Source organism: Gymnoscopelus microlampas, assembly GCF_963454915.1.
Source record: "Gymnoscopelus microlampas genome assembly, chromosome: 4".
Lineage (NCBI taxonomy): Eukaryota > Metazoa > Chordata > Actinopteri > Myctophiformes > Myctophidae > Gymnoscopelus > Gymnoscopelus microlampas.
In genome coordinates, this window is record NC_139941.1 from 11,869,383 (window position 1) to 11,888,849 (window position 19,467).

At 42.7% G+C, this 19,467-nt stretch overlaps 1 protein-coding gene across 2 annotated transcripts in view; it reads left to right on the plus strand.

The window, feature by feature from the left end:
• The window catches only part of cnot6l (CCR4-NOT transcription complex, subunit 6-like), a 20,342-nt gene extending 1,462 nt beyond the window's left edge, over window positions 1–18,880 (plus strand). Inside the window, exons 2-13 of one of the 2 annotated variants that reach the window (XM_084054745.1) lie at window positions 2,683–2,804; window positions 3,555–3,741; window positions 5,357–5,442; window positions 6,425–6,514; window positions 6,701–6,769; window positions 7,542–7,699; window positions 8,279–8,433; window positions 9,811–9,962; window positions 10,554–10,781; window positions 11,528–11,730; window positions 12,705–12,928; window positions 16,760–18,880. In XM_084054745.1, coding sequence (XP_083910871.1) covers window positions 2,693–2,804; window positions 3,555–3,741; window positions 5,357–5,442; window positions 6,425–6,514; window positions 6,701–6,769; window positions 7,542–7,699; window positions 8,279–8,433; window positions 9,811–9,962; window positions 10,554–10,781; window positions 11,528–11,730; window positions 12,705–12,928; window positions 16,760–16,763 — 1,668 coding nt within the window. In that variant the 5' untranslated portion in view covers window positions 2,683–2,692 and the 3' untranslated portion in view covers window positions 16,764–18,880. Of the gene's footprint in view, window positions 1–2,682; window positions 2,805–3,554; window positions 3,742–5,356; window positions 5,443–6,424; window positions 6,515–6,700; window positions 6,770–7,541; window positions 7,700–8,278; window positions 8,434–9,810; window positions 9,963–10,553; window positions 10,782–11,527; window positions 11,731–12,704; window positions 14,522–16,759 lie in introns of those variants that run through there. The other variant, XM_084054744.1, reaches the window with a different exon arrangement.
• The last annotated feature ends 587 nt before the right edge of the window (window positions 18,881–19,467 follow it).

A 19,467-nucleotide genomic window follows, 5' to 3' on the forward strand; every position in this document is an offset into this window, starting at 1 on the left:
TATGTATGTATGTATGTATGTATGTATGTATGTATGAATGTATGTGTGTATATGGTGATTTATTTATATAATACATTGTTTTCATGTAATATTGAGAGAGAATAGGAATCATTTATCAGAAACCTCTATCTCCATATTTTAACTTTTGGTGCTACAGCGTCACACAAAATCATCAAAAGTAGCAGATCCGCAAGCTCGAAACGCAACGTGTTGTGAGCTTGTCGATCTGCTACTTTAGCTGTTTTTGAATTTTAATCCTGAAAAGTAACAGTTCTTTTGGACATTATGTGGTTTCCACCCGACAGAAACTATGTATAGAGAGAGAGAGAGAGAGAGAATATCGATTTGGCTGATATGCATAGTATTGACGGAGGAACACATTTATATTCATTATTCCTGGATTTACGTAAGCAGTATTCTTACACTAGATGCACTATTTGCACCTTTCTCCTGAACATTGTGGTTTCCTGTACACAGACAGGACGTGACAGAATAACTAAATGAATGGGTGGTGTAGACAGACAGAGAGTGGTTCTCAAACCTTTTCATGTCAAGGACCCTCAAATCGATACATATGAGGCCGCAGAGCAGACCCCCATTTCATTAGCTTTGAAGGCAGGATTATATAAGATGATAGTTGTTGATATGATTCAGTAGAGAATTACATAATTGTCTAATTTGTCTATTCTACTGTAGGTGTGGGGAAGCAGTGGAGTGAAACGTAGGATCAGAATAGTCTTTCTTATGTTAAAATTCTATCGTTGTGAACTTGTGATAACTTCTATTTTAACATAATTTGTATTGAAGGATTGTCACAGCTTACAGGATTAGGATAAGCAGTGGTAAAGAAACCCCTTTAAGTTTCTGAAAGAAAACAAACAAACGCACATGGCAAACACAAACCCTCCAACCCAACCCTCTCCCAAAAAAAGTACATTGACAGTAAATGAGAGGGTGCAAAGAAGAGGGCAAAAAGGGGGGAAAAGACAAAAAATAAAAAACTGAAAAGCAAAACACCAACCAAAAGAGTGTCAGAGTAGATGACATGACAGCATATGTGACTTGTGATAACTTCTTGTAAGTCAGTGAAATCAAACTACTTCCCAGATCGCTGGGGACCCCACTGAAAGCAGTGCTATTTTAGGATATAGGACTGCTTCATTTGCACTCTTATTTATTTACCCTGTCGTGTGTTGACTGTTTTCTTAGGTTATTGTTTGGGGGCTTGCTTGCCTTTTTATTGATAGTTCACAGTGTACAGAGACACGAAACAGGGAGAGAGAGTCGGGGTGTGACATGCATGAAAGGTCGGGTTGGCCCCGGTTCAGGATTCAAACCAGGGACTCGCTGTCAGGCAGTCACTCCAGTGAGGCAATCAGGGCCTACATGTATGTGGTACGGGGTTACTGGAGGCCAAGGTAATATCATCCACAGTAACTGTGGAGTAGCAGCTCATCAGATAGTGTGTTTCTAAAGTGTTTAGGGCCTAGCACAAGTTCTGTTAAGCACTTTCATCCAAGCACCCCTATTTGGGTTTGTCATCATTATACGGTAGGTGAAAATGGTAAAACATAGATTTTGTTTTTAATAGAGAAAACGGCAGATCTACAAACTCACAACACATCGCACCGCAACACGTTGTGAGCTGCTATATTCGCTATGCGTCATACAACAAATTGTATAGGGCTTGAGTTGTGAATAGCAGAACATTTCAGGTTACTTTATAGCACTGAGAGGCGCTACTTGTTGCCTATTTGGCACTTTATTTACTTGACTATTTACCCTGTTGGTTACCCTGTCAACCAACAGGGTAAATGGTCAAGTAAATAGAGTGCCAAATTGGCAACAAGTAGCCTAAGTGCTACAAAGTAACCTGAAATGTTCTTCTGTTCGCCACGGTTTCACTCTGTTGGCAGTGTTTTCCAACCTGCAGTTCGGGCACCAAAGTTCACACTCACAGTGAGGCCATGGTGAGGTTAAGGTAGTCAAACAATGTCAATGTTTCCTCTGACCATTTCTAAACAAGTCTCTGCCTGTCTCCATCTCTTCGATAAGCTCAGCTGTAGTCTGTGGATGTTTAGTAACCAGTCAGGACAAAAATAAGATAAGTGTGTCTCTGTAGAATCTAAACACTCCTGCCTTTCTTTGTAAAAAAAAAACAAAGCAAAAAACCCTGGGGTATTTCAGGAGAGTTACGACACACTGTGAGTGAGTGTGTAGATCTGCTATTTTTGGCGAAGAGATTTAGTGTAGTGGCGGGGGGAAAAGCAGCAGACCAAATATAGAGCCGTGGGGCATCCCGGTCAACAAAGTAAACAGGCTTTAAGTGGTTAAACAAATCTGCACAGATTAACATGAACTAACTTCTCAAGTTTTGTTTACAGCCTTATTTAATTATATTTGATTGATCAAGCACTGATAGCTTTGATGAGAGGCGTTGTTAATACAGATTACATTTTTTGTAATTATATAAAAAAAAGAAAAGTGAGCAAACGCTCGGAATCAAATGATTGTGTTGCAGAATGCATGTGTGTGTGTGTGTGTGTGTGTGTGTGTGTGTGTGTGTGTGTGTGTGTGTGTGTGTGTGTGTGTGTGTGTGTGTGTGTGTGTGTGTGTGTGTGTGTGTTGGTAGATCTACAGTAATTAACTGCTCTCTTTCTCTGTGTGTGTGTGTGTTTGCAGATCTACCGGTATGCCAAAGGAAAAATATGACCCTCCTGATCCCCGCAGATGTTACACCATCATGTCAGCCGAGGAGGCGGCCAACGGCAAGAAGTCTCACTGGGCCGAGCTGGAGATATCTGGTCAGTGTTCCTCCAAAACACTTCTCTCTACCAAGCTCAAGTTCAAGCTCAGGTTTATTGCTTATTTGTTGTTCATCCCATTTAGACCTGAGGCCCATTCTAAAAACGCATTCTAAATCCTGAGAAGTTACCTGAAAAACTTAGGTTGGGTTTCTTTTTAATCTGCGTTCAGATCTGCGTTCTATTGAGTCCTTAGAACGCAGGCTGCCAAAGACGCAGATCTGCGTTTTATTTTGTTTGTTTTTTATTTGACCCAAAGACCAAGGAGATATGATTTTTCGAAGATTTAAACTCCCATCCACTTCCTTGTTAACTTAAAACTTAAAAATTCTGTATCTCGGCTCCCGAGTACTTTTTTTTTTCATTGAAAAAGTCTGGCAGTCTACTGTAGAAAATAAATAAATAATTCTGGCAGCCAATGTGTTAATTTATGTTGCTATCAATATAGCAATAACTGAAATGACACAGAGGCGTTCCCGGTTGAAAGATATAACGACGTACAGGCGTTCCAGGTCTAAATGGGTTGGTTGGTACAGCACATTTCCAACATAATTTGAATACAATAAAAACATACCAACCGAAAGAGTTGGGTCTGTCTGTACTTGGACCACTTTTTCTCCATCAACACGAAATCTTGTTGCATTGTGAGCTTGTAAATCTGCTATTTTTGTCTTAATGTTCCCCCCAGAATATGGGTGCTGGTGTTGTGTGATGAACACTGAGGATTCGTGTGTGTTCTGTTGTGTGTAGGGCGGGTCAGGAGTCTGAGCAGCTCTCTGTGGACACTCACACACCTGACGGCGTTGCACATCAACGACAACAACCTGAGCCGCATCCCGCCAGAAATCGCCAAGCTGCCCCACCTCGTCTACCTGAACCTGTCCTCCAACAAGCTGCGCAGCCTGCCTGCCGAGCTGGGCAACATGGTCTCTCTCAGGTACCGTACCTACAGCACCATGAGACACTGACTCCCTGCTGTGTTTGGATCTGTCATGCATGCCGGCAGTGGCTCAGGGGGTTAAGCGGACGCTTGGGGATCGGAAAGTGTCCTGGTTCGATCCCGGGCTCCCCATGTGTTAAGATTGAAAAATCTCGAACATTTGTGCAAATCTTTGAATGCATATATTTTTTGAAACAACATTTATTACTTAAATCTTTGCATCTAGAGGTCCCTGGAACACAATATTTTACAAATGTTCGCTTTGAAAATATATTATATTCAAAGATTTTCACACATTTTCACGATTTTTCAAAAATAGCCAAAGACGTCTAAAATGACAGTGATGCGTTCCCGGATTGAATGGGTTAATAATAATAATACATTTTATTTGACACACTTTATATTTGACACAAACCTGTCGCGGTGTCCTTGAGCAAGACACTGAACCCCTAACTGCTCCCGATGAGCTTGAGGTTGGAGACTTGCATGGTTTCCTCCACCATCGGTGTGTGTGTGTGTGTGTGTGTGTGTGTGTGTGTGTGTGTGTGTGTGTGTGTGAATGAATGGGTGAATACAATGCACATTGTAAAGCGGTTTTGCACTATATAAATGCACAATTACCATTTACAACTGTTTGTTAAAACCAAAAGGTTTATGGTTAAAAAGTTCTACATCCTGATTAATCATTGCTATAGAGCGTTTGTTCAGTAATGGGGATCTCCCTGTCTCTCCAGCTGTTAAGTAAACAAAAGATAAATTTTCAGGTGGGTTGCCAATTGTTTCATCACTTCCAAATTCATTTGTTTATCCTGTATGACATGTCTCTCTTGGTGATGAAATAAAGAGCTGGAGAGAGGAGAGCTGGAGTACAAGGGGAGACCCTTGTATTCGAGTTACAAAGTGTCGCAATGTGACGCATTGTGAGTATGTAGATCAGCTATTTTCGCGGAACGTTGGGCTATTATGGCATGCCCAGAATTGGGACGATAGGGTTCATGTGGTTAAAACAGCTGTGAGAAACATGTTTCCATGAAACACAAGCGGTGTTAATGATATGACACTGGGTCATGCCTGGTGTTGTAAAAAAATGTATTTATAGGGGAATATTGAAATGAATGTAACCATATCACTCTTCAGATCTGTTTGTGTGCATGCGTGTATGTTTGTACCTACGTGTACACGTGTATCCACAAGGACTGAACATAGGCGTTGACTATTGAATCAAATAATTGTTAAATAGCTCTATATTCCGATAGTAATTGATTTTCAGGTTGGGATATCAATTTTATCCAATCACAAGAGAGAACTCATACAGGATAAACAAGTGAAATTGGAAGTGATGAAACAAATGAGCTGACAAAATTGCAACTGAAACACTGTCAAATTTAAGCTGATTTATTTGTGGCCGTTCTCTTTGCTGATTGGGTGAAATTGACATCCCGACCAGAAAGTGTATTTTCTGTTTGCTAAAGAGCTGGAGAGATCACTTTTTCATTCATTCAAAGAATCAATATTGAGCGAGCCATGAAAAGTAGATGCAGTACTACACACACTTTAATCTTCAGATTAATTCAGAGTAATTAATATGTTTACTCTATCCCTTCTTGTGCAGGGAATTGCTTTTAAACAACAATCTTTTACGAGTTCTGCCTTATGAACTTGGAAGGCTTTTCCAGTTACAAACCCTGGGTCTGAAAGGTCAGTGTTTGTCATCCAACCAACACCATTCATTATATGATATGTACTCAAATTAAAACTGCATTTTCCTGCTTGTTATTGTTGTTGTCCAAGAGGAGTACGAAACCCAGCAGTTAGTACTGTAGTTGACACTGGATTGAAGATGAAGCCTGATTTATAGGGTGTTTAGGGCTGAGTGGATAGAGTGGCCTTCTGGGAATAGAAAGAGTCCAGTCTAATGTGTTCAAGTGTCGCTTAGCAAAGGCACTTAACCCTCACCCCCCCCCCACCTGTGCACTCATCATAGCCATCTGAGCAGCCATCAGTTGGCTGTGAAAATATTTTCCTCTCCCCATGCAGACCAGCAAATATGCCCTTATTCCCTTGTTCCCTATAACATGCTGCAGTTGGTAGTTGAAACGTGATTGAAGATAAGAGTTAATGTAGAGATTAGATCTTGACTGAAACCAAAATAGCGTGGACAAAGGTAACAAAGGCATGACATACTGCAGGTAACAGGTATGACAGTGATCAGTGGTTTTCAAAGTGGGACAATTGTAAAAGGAGAGGAAACTTAACAAAGAATTAGCCAACATGTATGTAGGCCTGTCGCAATTATTTTTGCGTAATCGTCATAGTCGTTTCCATGTTGAAACATTTTCACACATTTTCAAATATTAAAAAGAGCAGAAATAGCAGATCTACAAGCTTACAACGCGTCACTCCGTGATCGCTATTTCTGCCATTTCTACATGTATAAAATGATTGAATATGTCAATAATTTAGTTGTATATTTCAGTTATTTGTCATATCTGCCCTGTGCACTGTTAGATTACGAAGCCTAAAAGGCTGCATATGTTCCAAGGTTCAATGGCCAAAAACACAATTAAATCGTTCATCGCAATTATTTGAGTGACAATTAATCGTCAACTTAAATCTGTAATCGTGACAGCCCTACATGTATGATGACTAACAGTAGCTAACAGCCATGTTGTCCGTACAGGTAACCCTCTGTCTCAAGACATCCTGAACCTGTACCAGGAGAGCGACGGCACCCGGAAGCTCTTGAACTACATGCTTGACAATCTGGCAGGTAAATGGCACCTTCGCTTCACCTTACAGCACGAACAATTGCCACGGGCACATGCATATTTAACAGAGCGTTTAGTGTAAACCTGAGCACAGCGGGAACCCGGGTAATGGGTATACATTGTCACGTTGTGCTTACCTCAGGACAAAATGTAGCTAAAGGGCCTTGTTTCCTTCCCGTTGTGTGCAGTGCACCCAGAACAGCTCCCCCAAAGACCTTGGATCAACCTGAAAGAGCGAGACACTCTCATCCCCACAGGTATGTGAACACAGTGCAATCCCCAGGGTTCATTCAGGGGTGAACTTCAAAACACCCCTGGGGTATATAAGTACTTAACTGCTTGCATCAGAGGACATCCGATAATTATATTGTCATTTTGCAATTCATGAGACCGTGAACAGGAAGGAAGCAGAACTGTAACTTTGATAGTGTGTGATAAAGAAATCAGTAATTTGACACATGTAAAAGATTTGTTTTTATAGATTTAAAAAATGATTTGGAAAGAAAATTTCTTTATTTTTTTATTGTCTTCAAGAGTACACAACACATTACATTACATTACATAACATTACAGTCATTTAACAGACGCTTTTATCCAAAGCGACTTACAATAAGTGCATTCAACATAGGTAGGGAACGAAACTACTAATCACCAGAAGTCCTACAGTAAGTGCATTTTCTGCTAAAACAAGCAACTAATAGTATAAAACACAACACACACAGTGTCCCGGGGTATAAAAAGAAACAAAACTATTAAAAGCCAAAAAATAGAAACTTCTCTTCAATAACCAAAATACAATGATTAAAGATTGATAATTTATGAAACATCAGTTTAACCTTTGAGGGAATTAAAATTCAAAATAAAAAAGGTGTGTGCCTATAAAAAAAGTGGAAACGTGAGTACTTTGTCCTCCATTGATTTTGGATGTGCTACGTACCTTTTTGGGCATTTTTCCAATTCCTATTTTTGATAGAAAGACATAAATGATCAAGCAATCAGTGACTTGTTGTTCCTTGTGGTGTCTCACAGCCATGTTCACGGTCATGTGCTACAACGTGCTGTGCGATAAGTACGCCACGCGGCAGCTCTACGGCTACTGCCCGTCCTGGGCGCTCAACTGGGAGTACAGGAAGAAGGGCATCATGGAGGAGATCACCAGCTGTGACGCCGACATCATCAGCCTACAGGTACTCTACTACATTGGTTCTCAACCAGTGGTCCGGGGACCACCAGTGGTCCTTGGGGGGGTCCCCAATAGCATTAACATTTGCAACTCAAATCTTTGATTCTGGGAGGTCCCCGGGAACAAAATATTTTGACATGGGGGTCCGCGGCCAAATACGTATCATTTTGGGGGTCCTTCACATGAAAACGTTTGAGAAGCACTGCTCTACTACTAATTTAATTGAATTTATTTGATTCGCTTTTTACCCCTTTTCTCCCAAATGTTGCTGTGGCTCTCAATGTGCGGTTCGTTGACCCCTAGTGGTCCTTGAGGGGGTTCCAGGGGGTCCCCAGCTAAATGATTAATAATCAGGGATAATTTTATACTATGTTTGCAAAGAGATTTGGCGTAGAAATAAAAAAAAAGGAATGAGTAATACAGACCCCTGGAGGCCCGTTTGTGCTGACCTTTATTTCCTGTTTGATCTCTGTTCGTTTTGGGTTCAGCACCGGGCTGCAAAGGTTTTGTGGATGTGCGTGACTTCATTTATTTCCAGATTGTTGTAAAGCCAAACATCTCAATCGCTGTCCCCACCCTCCAGGAGGTGGAGACGGAGCAGTACTACACCCTCTTCCTGGAAACACTAAAGGAGCGCGGCTACGACGGCTACTTCTGTCCAAAGTCCCGTGCCAAACTGGTGTCCGAACAGGAGCGCAAACACGTGGACGGCTGTGCCGTGTTCTTCAAAACTGACAAGTGAGTCGCTCTCAACCTTCAATGGAAATAACAGCGTCACCTCTCTCTCTCTCTACACACCGTCTCCTGGCTCTATTGTACTGTCTAATGAAGAAGCAATGCATTAAACTAAAGCGCAATTACACTTAGGTAGAGGTCTGGGTTGTAGTTGCCATGATGTACCTCCAAATATTGAGGAGATTTCTTCAGTAGTTGCTCTAGTCTGTTGATTACTTAAGTGTAATTTTGCTTTAAAAACAATCCCTAACATCTGGAAGCAGGCTTGGAGTTATGTGGGAGCTTAGTTCCCATAAGAAGGAAAGCATACACATCTGTGGCGGTCGCAAATACATTAGGATGTAGAGCGGCTGTTTGGGAATCGGAAGGTTCCCGGTTCGATCCCCAGCTCCCCCTGGGTTAATGCCAAAGTGTCCTTGAGCAAGACACTGAACCCCTTAGCCTGGAAACCAGACGAATCTGCCAGTGCAGCAAAAAAAAAAGTAAAATCTACATTACATCATATCTTAGTCTGGCCATGCCATGCTATGAACCCCTAATCTGAGTTCCCAGAAGTTTTCGCCAGCTCTGGCGAGGAACTTCTGGGCCAGAGCCCTGGTATTTGTGGGCGGGATGTAATTTACGCTCAGAATCTGAGCGGAAACGCCTCTTACCGGTCTGAGGCTGTGCAACTCGTCTAAAAAGTCCGACGAGAGGCAAACAGCATTACACAACAATGGCGGGCGCAATTTCTCAAGGGGAAATTGCTTCCCGTCGATTCTATTTAGATGCAACACCCACTGCATGTGGATCCTGCCCCCTTTTCTTCATTGGCTGTTGATTTGAATCACAACGCAGTGGCCGCGCCCCTGCTGTCCAAGCTCTGACGCCCAGACTCCCAGACTAATGAACCCCTAACTGCTCCTGATGAGCAGGTTGGTGCCTTGCATGGTTTCCTCTGCCGTTGGTGTGTGAATATGTGGCTGGGTTAATGTAATGCACGGTGTATTGTGTTAGTGCAAATGCACCATTTGACAAATAATGCATTTTCACAGCGTTGCACCTACTGCAATGGGGCAACCCGTCTAGAAGAGCATTTTTCCATTTGGATTTATTTCAATGATTTATTTTTATCATTGAAAAAAAAAAGTACTCAGGAGCTGAGATACAGAATTTTTAAGCTTTAAGTTAACAAGGAAGTGGATGGGAGTCTTTTCCTCCGAATAAAATGTTTGCGTCCGTCTGCGGCTAATCTCACAAACTGCTGCTGCTGTGTTGGGTGTACTGTAGGTTTACTTTGATCCAGTGGTTTTGTAGGTTTACAGTGGTCTGTTGTCTTGTTGTGTTGTTGTGCCGTATGTTTACAGTGGTTTGTTGTCTTGCTGTGTTGTTATGCTGTAGGTTTACGCTGATCCAGAAACACACGGTGGAGTTCAACCAGGTGGCCATGGCCAACTCCGAGGGTTCAGAGGTCATGCTGAACAGAGTGATGACCAAAGACAACATCGGAGTAGCCGTCCTGCTGGAAGTCAATAAAGACATGTTCTCTGGTGGTAAGGCAGACCCTACTCACTGTAGAGACCCTACAAGTCAATAAAGACATGTTCTCTGGTGGTAAGGAAGAGCCTAATCTCACTGTATAGCAGTTACAAGTCATCAGGTCAATAAATAACATACGAAATAACCTACTCGCTGTATAGAACCTACAAGTCAACAGCTGCTTGGGATGTATGTACGTACTGTGTAACAGTGTAGTTTAGGGGTGAAACTGCAGGTCGTCCAATGTGTTTTTAGCGATAGCAATTCAGATATCTTAGAGAACAGGCAAGGCTCATATCAACTGGTTTGTATTCTCTCTTTCAAAGATTCCTAAATCGTCGCTGTCGGGTGGAAACCTGTCCAACACTGTCAGGAGGGAAAAATAGCAACAGTAGCAGAACGACAAGCTTGTAGATCTGCTACTTTTGATGCATTTGTGTGACGCCGTAGTATGATTGAGTAGGGCGTCAATTTACGAAAAAACACAAAAAGTTAAAAGATGGAGATGAGAGGTTTCTGCCCGACAGCAACGATATCCATGATTAAAGTGAAATACCCATTTAACTACAATATCCTTGATGACGTCTCTCCCTGCCACCGCTCAGGCATGAAACCAGTGCAGGACAGACAGCTGATCCTGGTGGCCAACGCCCACATGCACTGGGACCCGGAGTACTCGGACGTCAAGCTCATCCAGACCATGATGTTCCTGTCGGAGCTGAAGAGCATCGCCGAGAGGGCCTCGGCCTCCATGCCCGCCGGCTCGCCGGCTTCGGAGCCCTCGTCCATCCCCATCGTCCTGTGTGCCGATCTCAATTCACTGCCCGACTCTGGTACGACGCATGCCACATAGCCCACTAAAGGGTTAACGCCAAGGGGGTGCAGCATTTGTTATACCTTTAAAATACATTGTTATACCTTTAAAAACGGGAAAACATCTGTGTCATTTTAGGTGTTGCATATAGCAACAGGAATTGTTTTTATTTTTTAATTAAAAAATAGAAATCTCTGAAAACTGAGTTTAGGATTTAGAAGGCGTTTAAATGGGTTAATCAATTATAAGAAATTGTCAATTTTAATAAAACAATCGATTTTGGGGGGAATTCTTTTTTTTTAAATGTCCCACCATTTTTTGTATATATTTATTTACAATAGCATAAATGGGCCGTAAAGTCCATTAGGTCTACTACAGCTAACCACTTTCAACCTGGCGTCCCTATTCTGTGTATGTCATTATAGTCTTTTCACAAATTGTTTGTTTTTGCCAAATGTTCGCCTATTACGACATGCCCAGATTAGGGACGCTAGGATTCATGTGGTTATGGGTCCACTTATTATCAGTGAGCATTTTACTGCGTGTATGTCCAGGTGTGGTAGGGCAGTGGTTCTCCAACTTTTTAGCTTGAGACCCATAAAATTGGGTGTTTGGGAAAGAGCGTGTTAGAGTACAGCCCACACTGGATAAAGCTCCAAACGTAACTCTAGGAGCTTTTATACAGTGTGCGGACTCTACTCTTTTGTGATGGCTTTTTTAAACTGTGGACGTTGCCATGCCGTTGCCTTATTCACTGGTCTGCAGGCGTGGTGGAGTACCTGAGCAACAGCGTCGTGGCCGAGAACCACAAGGACTTCAAGGAGCTGCTCTACAGCGAATGTCTGACCAACTTCAGCTGCAACGGCAAGAACGGCAACTCTGACGGCAGCATCACACACAGCTTCCAGCTGAGGAGCGCCTACGACAGCAACCTGATGCCTTACACCAACTACACATACGACTTCAAGGTACACATTTAACCTGGAAGTGTTCACGGCCCACCCATCTGACCACTTAAAGGCTGCCGTGTTAAGTGGTCAGATGGGTGGGCCGCCTGCATTTCCACGTCATGTTTTTTTTACTGATCAATCAGTCAATTGTGTTGGATGGCTTGGATCAATTTTAAATAAAAAATACCATGACCTTTTTTATATAGATATTGTTTATTATCATTACAATATCAGTGTAATTTTTTGGGGGCTTTTATGCCTTTAATGATAGGACAGTAGACAGGAAATGGGGAGAGAGATGGGGAGTGACAGCAGCAAAGGTCGCCGGGTTCGGGATTCGAACCCACGACACGCTGTCAGGCTGGTATTGCAGCCTAGGGTGCCAGGCCACGACCTTAGTGTTTTGCCAATTATTTAGGGGCCCCACTTGCAACATCCTCACGGCTCACCATTGGGGCCCCGGCCCACAGGTTGAGAATTGCTGCCTTACACCAACTATTACATTTCACGGTAGAGTTTTCAATAAGTTGAGTTTTTTTTTTTTTTTGCTCTAAATCCCTGGTGACAATTTCACAGTATTCACAATTGTACAGTATGCTCTTAAAAAAACGTTTAAATATGATTTTCATGGTTATATGGTAATGCTGTGTTATTTTATGTGATGGGGCCGTCTAAATAAAGTAGAATACTAGGTCCAATATTTAGCTAAATACACACGGAGAGGTTGTTGAACTGTCAGGTGCTGGAGTTTGCGCATGAAAGAGCGGCGGTGTCTCAGGAGGTAGAGCGGCCACTTAGGAATCAGAAGGTTCCCGGTTCGATCCCCTGTTCCCCTGGGCTAGTGTTGAAGTGTCCTTGAGCAAAGACACTGAACCCCCTAACTGCTCCCGATGAGCAGGTTGTTGGTGCCTTGCATGGTTTCCTCCGCCGTCCGGTGTGTGAGTGTGTGTGAAGATTGGGTGACATCGTAAAGACCCTCCGTCTGTCCACAGGGCGTGATCGACTACATCTTCTTCTCCAAGACACACATGAGCGTTCTGGGTCTGATGGGCCCGCTGGAGAGCCAGTGGCTGGTGGACAACAACATCACAGGCTGCCCGCACCCCCACATCCCCTCGGACCACTTCTCCCTGCTGGCCCAGCTGGAGCTCCACCCGCCCCTGCCCCACCCCCTCAACAACCACCCCCTCAACGGGCTGCACCTGCCCATCCACAGGTAGTGTGCAGCCCCCCCCCCACCCCCCTATACCCCAGGACCCCTACCCCGTCCGACCGACCGACCCTCGGCCACACCTGTCAAACAACAAGACGAAGGTTACAAATGTAACTGTGGTTCTATGGCGGAAGTTACAAATGTAACTGTGGTTCTATGGCGGAAGTTACAAATGTAACTGTGGTTCTGTGGCGGAAGTTACAAATGTAACTGCGGTTCTATGAACCCAGAATAACCGCTGTTAGTCGATGCTTTAAGCCAGAGGTTCTCAAAATGGGGTCTGGGGACCCACCCAGGGGTCCTTGAATGGGTTCCAGGGGGTCCCCAGCTCAATTTGTTAACTCATCAAAGTCTGTTTAATCACTTTAAACCTATTTTATACTTTGGCCATTGAAAAACGGCCATTCTACAAGGTCACAACACGTCGCATCGCAACGTGTCGTGAGTTTATAGATGTGAAAAATTTTTTTTAAACGTTTACAACGCAAATCTTTTCTTAATGCAGGTCCCTGTCTAATACAATTTGGGGGTCCTTGACACTAACATTTTAGAGAACCACTGTTTTAAGCACCGGCTATGGCGGTCAGCAGGGATGAAATGGAACCCCTCCCCCCATCCCCTTACAGACCCTGTACAGCCTACCTACCTACTGATCACATGATCCAAACTCAGACCAGCCACGCCCTCACCCCAAAAGGAGTGAAGTATTTGCCGGTTGTCGCTCCTTTTTTTTCTTTTCTTTTTTTTGTTGTTGCACTTTGTATGGAAATAATATACATTTTCTTTCTGCCTTCTTCCCCTTTTAAAGGCTTTATACCAAAACGTTGCGGGTTGGGATTCAGTTGGTTTGTTTGTTTGTTTGTTTTTTTGCCTTAGATGTGTACATCATGAGAGCGCGTAGCCTCCGCTTTTACCACAAGTCATTAATGATATCTTTTGTTGCTTTTGACAATTTTAAAAAGTCGGCCCATCTGCATTTTGTTCTTCTTTTTTTTTTTATGATCACAGGGTAAAGTAAAGCCTGTTTTATTTATACTTGTTGTATACCGGCGTCGGGCGCCGCAAATCGTTGACGCGCTAAACCGACGCACAACAATGTCTAAATTAAGTCTAATTGTGGCTTCCTTTGAAATATATTTGAGCCAACACAATGGCATTGACTTAAACACTATTGGTATATTCAGTATGTTGGAAATCATAACTGATCTTGGCTGACTTCTGTACGAATCTTGGGGCACAACGGTGTCCCCGTTTATGTTGACTGTGGTTTTGGTACAATGCTGCTTTTTATGTTACCTTGCTGCTACAGCACACTCACTCTATGCATCTGGTTGTCACTTCTTTACATGGCTCTCAGTTGTCTTACTTGTCAAGCGTTTTATACATGCAGTACCACAAAGTAAAGGTTTAATTGTGAAAGTGTAAAAATAGACAATTTTTAGACTTTCAGAGTTAAGTTGACTCCATGCTACACAGTATTACCTACAGTACGTCTCGATCCATTCTAAATCTGTATTTACATTTACTGGGCAAACGGCAGTTTGAATGTAAGATATCGTCTCTGTCGGATGGAAACCTCATGTCTAAAAATGTTAATTTTCAGGATTCAAATTCAAAAATATCAGATCTACAAGCTCAAAACGCGCCGTTTTGCGACACGTTTTCGAGCTTGTAGATCTGCTATTTTTTATACTTTTGTGTGACGCTGTAGTATGATCAGGTAGGTCGTTAATTAACGAAAGAATACAAAAAGTTAAAATATGGAGATAAGAGGTTTCTGCCCGACCGCAACGATATCTGGATTCTAGATCTGAACTCATGCATGCACAGTTTGCGGCAGCATTCTTTCAGTTCAACACCCAACTAACAGCCACTGATGAAAATTCTATAAGGTTCAAAGATTCTAAATGTAATTATTATTAATATAAATATTATTAAGATTATTTATTCCTCCCAATCAATGATTTTCTTGTCCTAAATAGGTCACATTAGCATCACAACAATCAGGCTTTGGTCTTTTAGCTTTGAACACAGTGCTTGTTAAAAACATGCCTATCTTAAAGAAGTGTATGGTCTGGTTTCCTGCACCTGATCGGCCAAAGAGTCCTTCAAGAACGATCGAATAATGTTTTGTCAATATATTATATTTATTTACATAAGAAGCTATTTTAAAAAAAGATGCTATTGCAGAGACAAATCACTTAGTGATTTCTGACCAGACCCCCTGCAGTTTTTAAACTCGGTGTACTACCTCTGAGTTACTGTACACATTGGTCTGACTAAAACCGATAGCCCCTTTTTATTTAAGTTGTGATTCAGGGCTACACTATGCATTCAGCAGTACCTCAACTATCTATGGATTTAGTCATCCGAGTAGATGAATGAAACCAAATAGGAAGCTATTGCTTTTAACGAGACTTTATAAGCACAGGGCTGTCCAAAATGACTTGGATAATGTCTGTATGTTACACGTGAACGTGTTAAGGTTCATCATATCTGCCACGTGCTACTTTAGTTTACACTATTGTGCTTATGCAACACCTGAGATTCCTGCGTGGGAAGGGTCACTAAAAGCCAAACATCTTAGCCACTAGGCTAAGAGGGAATCCCCCCACTTCTTTGGTCGGAGGAGATATAAGGCTTTTGGTGGCTTTTGGAGTACATGGAGATGATACAATGTGGCAACACTAAATTAGCACTGCAGATTTTAACCACTTAAACCCTCTACTAGTAAACTAGTACTTTGTTGACCGGGGTCGGCTCTGTGCTGTACTTGGTTCACTCACCTTTTTGTTCGCCCCCTTTACACCAAATCTTGCGTTTGGTGTATTTTTTAACTAGTAGATCTTCAATGTTCTGTGACTGTTCCCCCCGCCCCAGAATAGGGATGCCAGGGTTCAATAGACCATTACAACATGCCCGGAGAGCAGAGCGCGATCTCTACTCTGTAGTACGAGGGTGTCGCTTGCTGAAGAATAAGCAGATCTTCAAGCTAACGTGTCACCATCGCGACGGAGGATAAATGAAAGCTTAATGGCTTTGCTTTGTTTGCACGACGTGACACTAAACTAAATGACTATGCCGCTGATTTAGGATGGCATTCGTGAGAAAAATATTTCGTGAAATCATTTGTGAGCATCTGCGGGCTCATACTTCACTCCAACTTTCATTTCATGGGCTATATTTGAATCTGATTTATATTTTTTTAATGACAGTTTAGCTGGGTGTCCATGAGAACTCGACACCCATTTAGGGACATGAACGGTCCTCCTACAGTGGGGTGTTCTTAAGCCTGATTATATATTTTTTAGTTGTTGTACGACAGTCAATACACATAAAATAGCCGATCTACAAGCTCTCAACGAGTCGTGGTACGACACGTTGTGAGCTTTTAGATTTGGCAATTTTCAGTGGGCAACTGTCATGCAACGGAATATCAATTATTCAAACTATGTGGGTGGTGTAGTTTTTTTTTTTTGCCCATTGCACTACAAGTCGTACGTCAACACATGCCCTCCACCTGTCCGTAATATTCTCATGGATATATTATCTATATTCTCATAACTGATGGCTCCGTCAATCTTTGTTTTTAAACAATGGGCATTTTTTGTCTGTCTCTTAACTGAAATGCAGTTGACAATTGGTACTTTGTACGAATTCAGTATTACGAGAACTTTTGGAGAAAAAGAGAAAAGAAAAACAATTTAAACGAAAATTGTCTTAATGCCTTTTTATTTCTTTATTTCTTCACGATTGGAATTTCCTCTCAAAGTTGTCTGTGCTCCGAGAAGATCCGTCATTCTAAATTCTGTTTTGCTCTGTGCTTCTTTTCAGCTGATGATGATGATGATGATGATGTTACCGTTTTGACTTGTTTCCATTGCGGATCTCCATCCCCCCCCCAAAACACCCTTCTCTTCTCCTCCAACCCTCCCCTCACATAAATCACACAAACACACACACACACACACACACACACATCTCGTCAGACATACCAGCCCGTGGTCGATGGCTTGTTCTTCTCGGAAGAACACCTATACCGCCAGGTTTCTGCAAGCATTTGACCTTTTGTTTAATTTTTGTAGAGCACACACCTCGCATACTTTTCTACAAACGACGTGCCTAGTTTGTACAATTTCTCCGACAGCAGCACTACTGCCCACGTGACCAAGCCGCTCAGAGAGTATATACAGCGCCATCGTCCATCCGTCTGTCTGTCTGTCCATCCATCCATCCATGATCCATCCAACCAGTCATCCCTCCGCCCCTTTCCCCTCTTTTCACCATCTCACTCCATCATCCTCCACAGGGTCAGATGTTGGAGGGGGGTAGTTGACTCTAACCTTCTCATCCGCCCTGAGTCAGATGATCCTTAAGCCAATGTTGTTGTTTTTTGTCCCTGAAGGCAGGGCTGGGCAAAATATCGATATCGTGATATGAGACGAGATATTGTCTGGGATTTGGGATATCGTGATATGGCATAAGTGTTGTCTTTTCCTGGTTTTAATCACATAAGTCCTATTTAATATACTTTAAAAAATGTTCTAAAACCTTCCAAAATGATTGCAAGCTTAACGTCAATATGATATTATCATCACAGTATCGACGTAGAGGTAGCTGGTAAAAAACAACTTGTTTGATTTTGTCATCACCCCGATGGTGTCCATATCGGCCCTACGACGTCCAATCCATATCACCCCTATGGTGTCCATATCGGCCCAGCCCTACCAGAAGGTCAACCTACAGTATGAATGTCCCTGATGTTTCACCAACAGCTGATTGGGTAGAAGAAGTGTAATGATGCTTTGGCCAGGATGTGACGTTTTCTTAAGTGGAACCAGTAAAAATCCTATGGGTAGATTATTAGGGGGACAGTGTCCACGGAAAGCGTTTTTCTTTTTTTTTAGCTGCCAGCACCATTCTGCCATGCATTTCTATGGATAAAGACGCGCTGCTCTTCCCAGCGGCCGAGCAGCTCGTTTCAGCTTTCTCGACATCCAGCGTTTTTGGACTGAGCACTTTGGGCACCTCAAGCTGAAAATACTAATAGTTCAACTTTTAGGAGAGGTTTTTTTTAGCTCATCAATATAACTTTCCTATGCAGAGGCTTGGAGAGACACGCAGACAGTCACTGAGCCGAGGCATCTCGCTCAGTGCATGTGTAGCGCTCTGGACTTGAAATCGAAAAACGCCATCTGTGGACACGACCCCTTTAATAGGCTCTATGCACAGCAGCCATATTTGAAAGAAATTGTGGGCCTCTACCTTACTTCCTTCATCCCATGTTAACAAGGATTCTAATGAAGGCTCTGTTCCATTTTGGTTAGAGCCAGGGTACTGATATTGTGCATGTTGGCTCACTGGAAAGACTGCTACACCAGTGGGTCTCAAAATGCAGGTCCAGGGACCCTCATGGTTCCTTGAGGGGGTTCCAAATGGCCCCTTATGGGTGGGCAACTCTGAGAGTGTACAAATGGAACCAAATGGACCCGTAAAAAGTTTAAGACCCACTGTGCTACACTAAACATGGAACAGAGCCTGCATTAGTAACATTGCTAACACCTGTGAAGTGAGGAAGAGGCCCAATTTCTTTCCAATGTGGCTGCTGTGCATAGAGCCAACTGTTGTTTATTTGGGTTTATTCAGTTGTATTGATGAGAATGGTTAAACAGAGGTGGAGTAGCTACAGTTAGAATGGTCGCTTTGGCCCGAATTGTGATATGACAGATGTCCAAAATGTCAACAGCCATGTCGTCTCCCACATAGACAAGTAGTAATACACATGGATGATACTGCATCAATTCTCGGCTGCCCATATTGGCAGGGGCAAGCTGTGCTTTCTTATAGCATGTATGCCCCATGTATGCATATGGAAGCTGGAGGTCTCCGCACATAATATAAGTATAACTATAAGTATAACTCGTTAACCAATTTTCAAGTGGTAGAATACTTGGTTAAATAAACAGTAAATACAACTGGGACTTTTGGCAAGTTACCTGTACCAATGTGATGCCGACATACAGTATATAGTGTCAATGGGCTCCAATAGCCAGGCGATCAGAGGATCTCCCCCTACCAATACATCTGGTAACATTCAATCTTTGGGCTAAATCTCGGTGGAAACATTTTGGAGATTTAAAGCAGCGGTTCTCAAAGTAGGGTTCGGGGAGCCCCAGGGGTCCTTGGCGTGAAAAAGTTTGAGAACCACCGATTGAAAGAATAACTGCAATGCAGTGCCAATGCAAAGACTTTAGGGCGGTCCTTCATATTGGGATGGTCTCAGGTTTGGTTCTCAGAGTAGTGGGCGAAGGTTGTCTCTGCGGTAACCCATGCATTGAATTTACATTATCCCCAGACGTATTGGTAGGCCAAGACCTCAGATCATCTGGTTATCATGTCAATGTTAGAGGGGGCGTGGCTTGTTGGATTTAGGCACCTGTATTGGGGGCTGCAATGATCGATTACTTTCGATAACAGAGGAGCACGTTTTTCTTTTTTTCATGATTTGTTTTATTGTTTATTTATCAACGAAAGACGCGGAA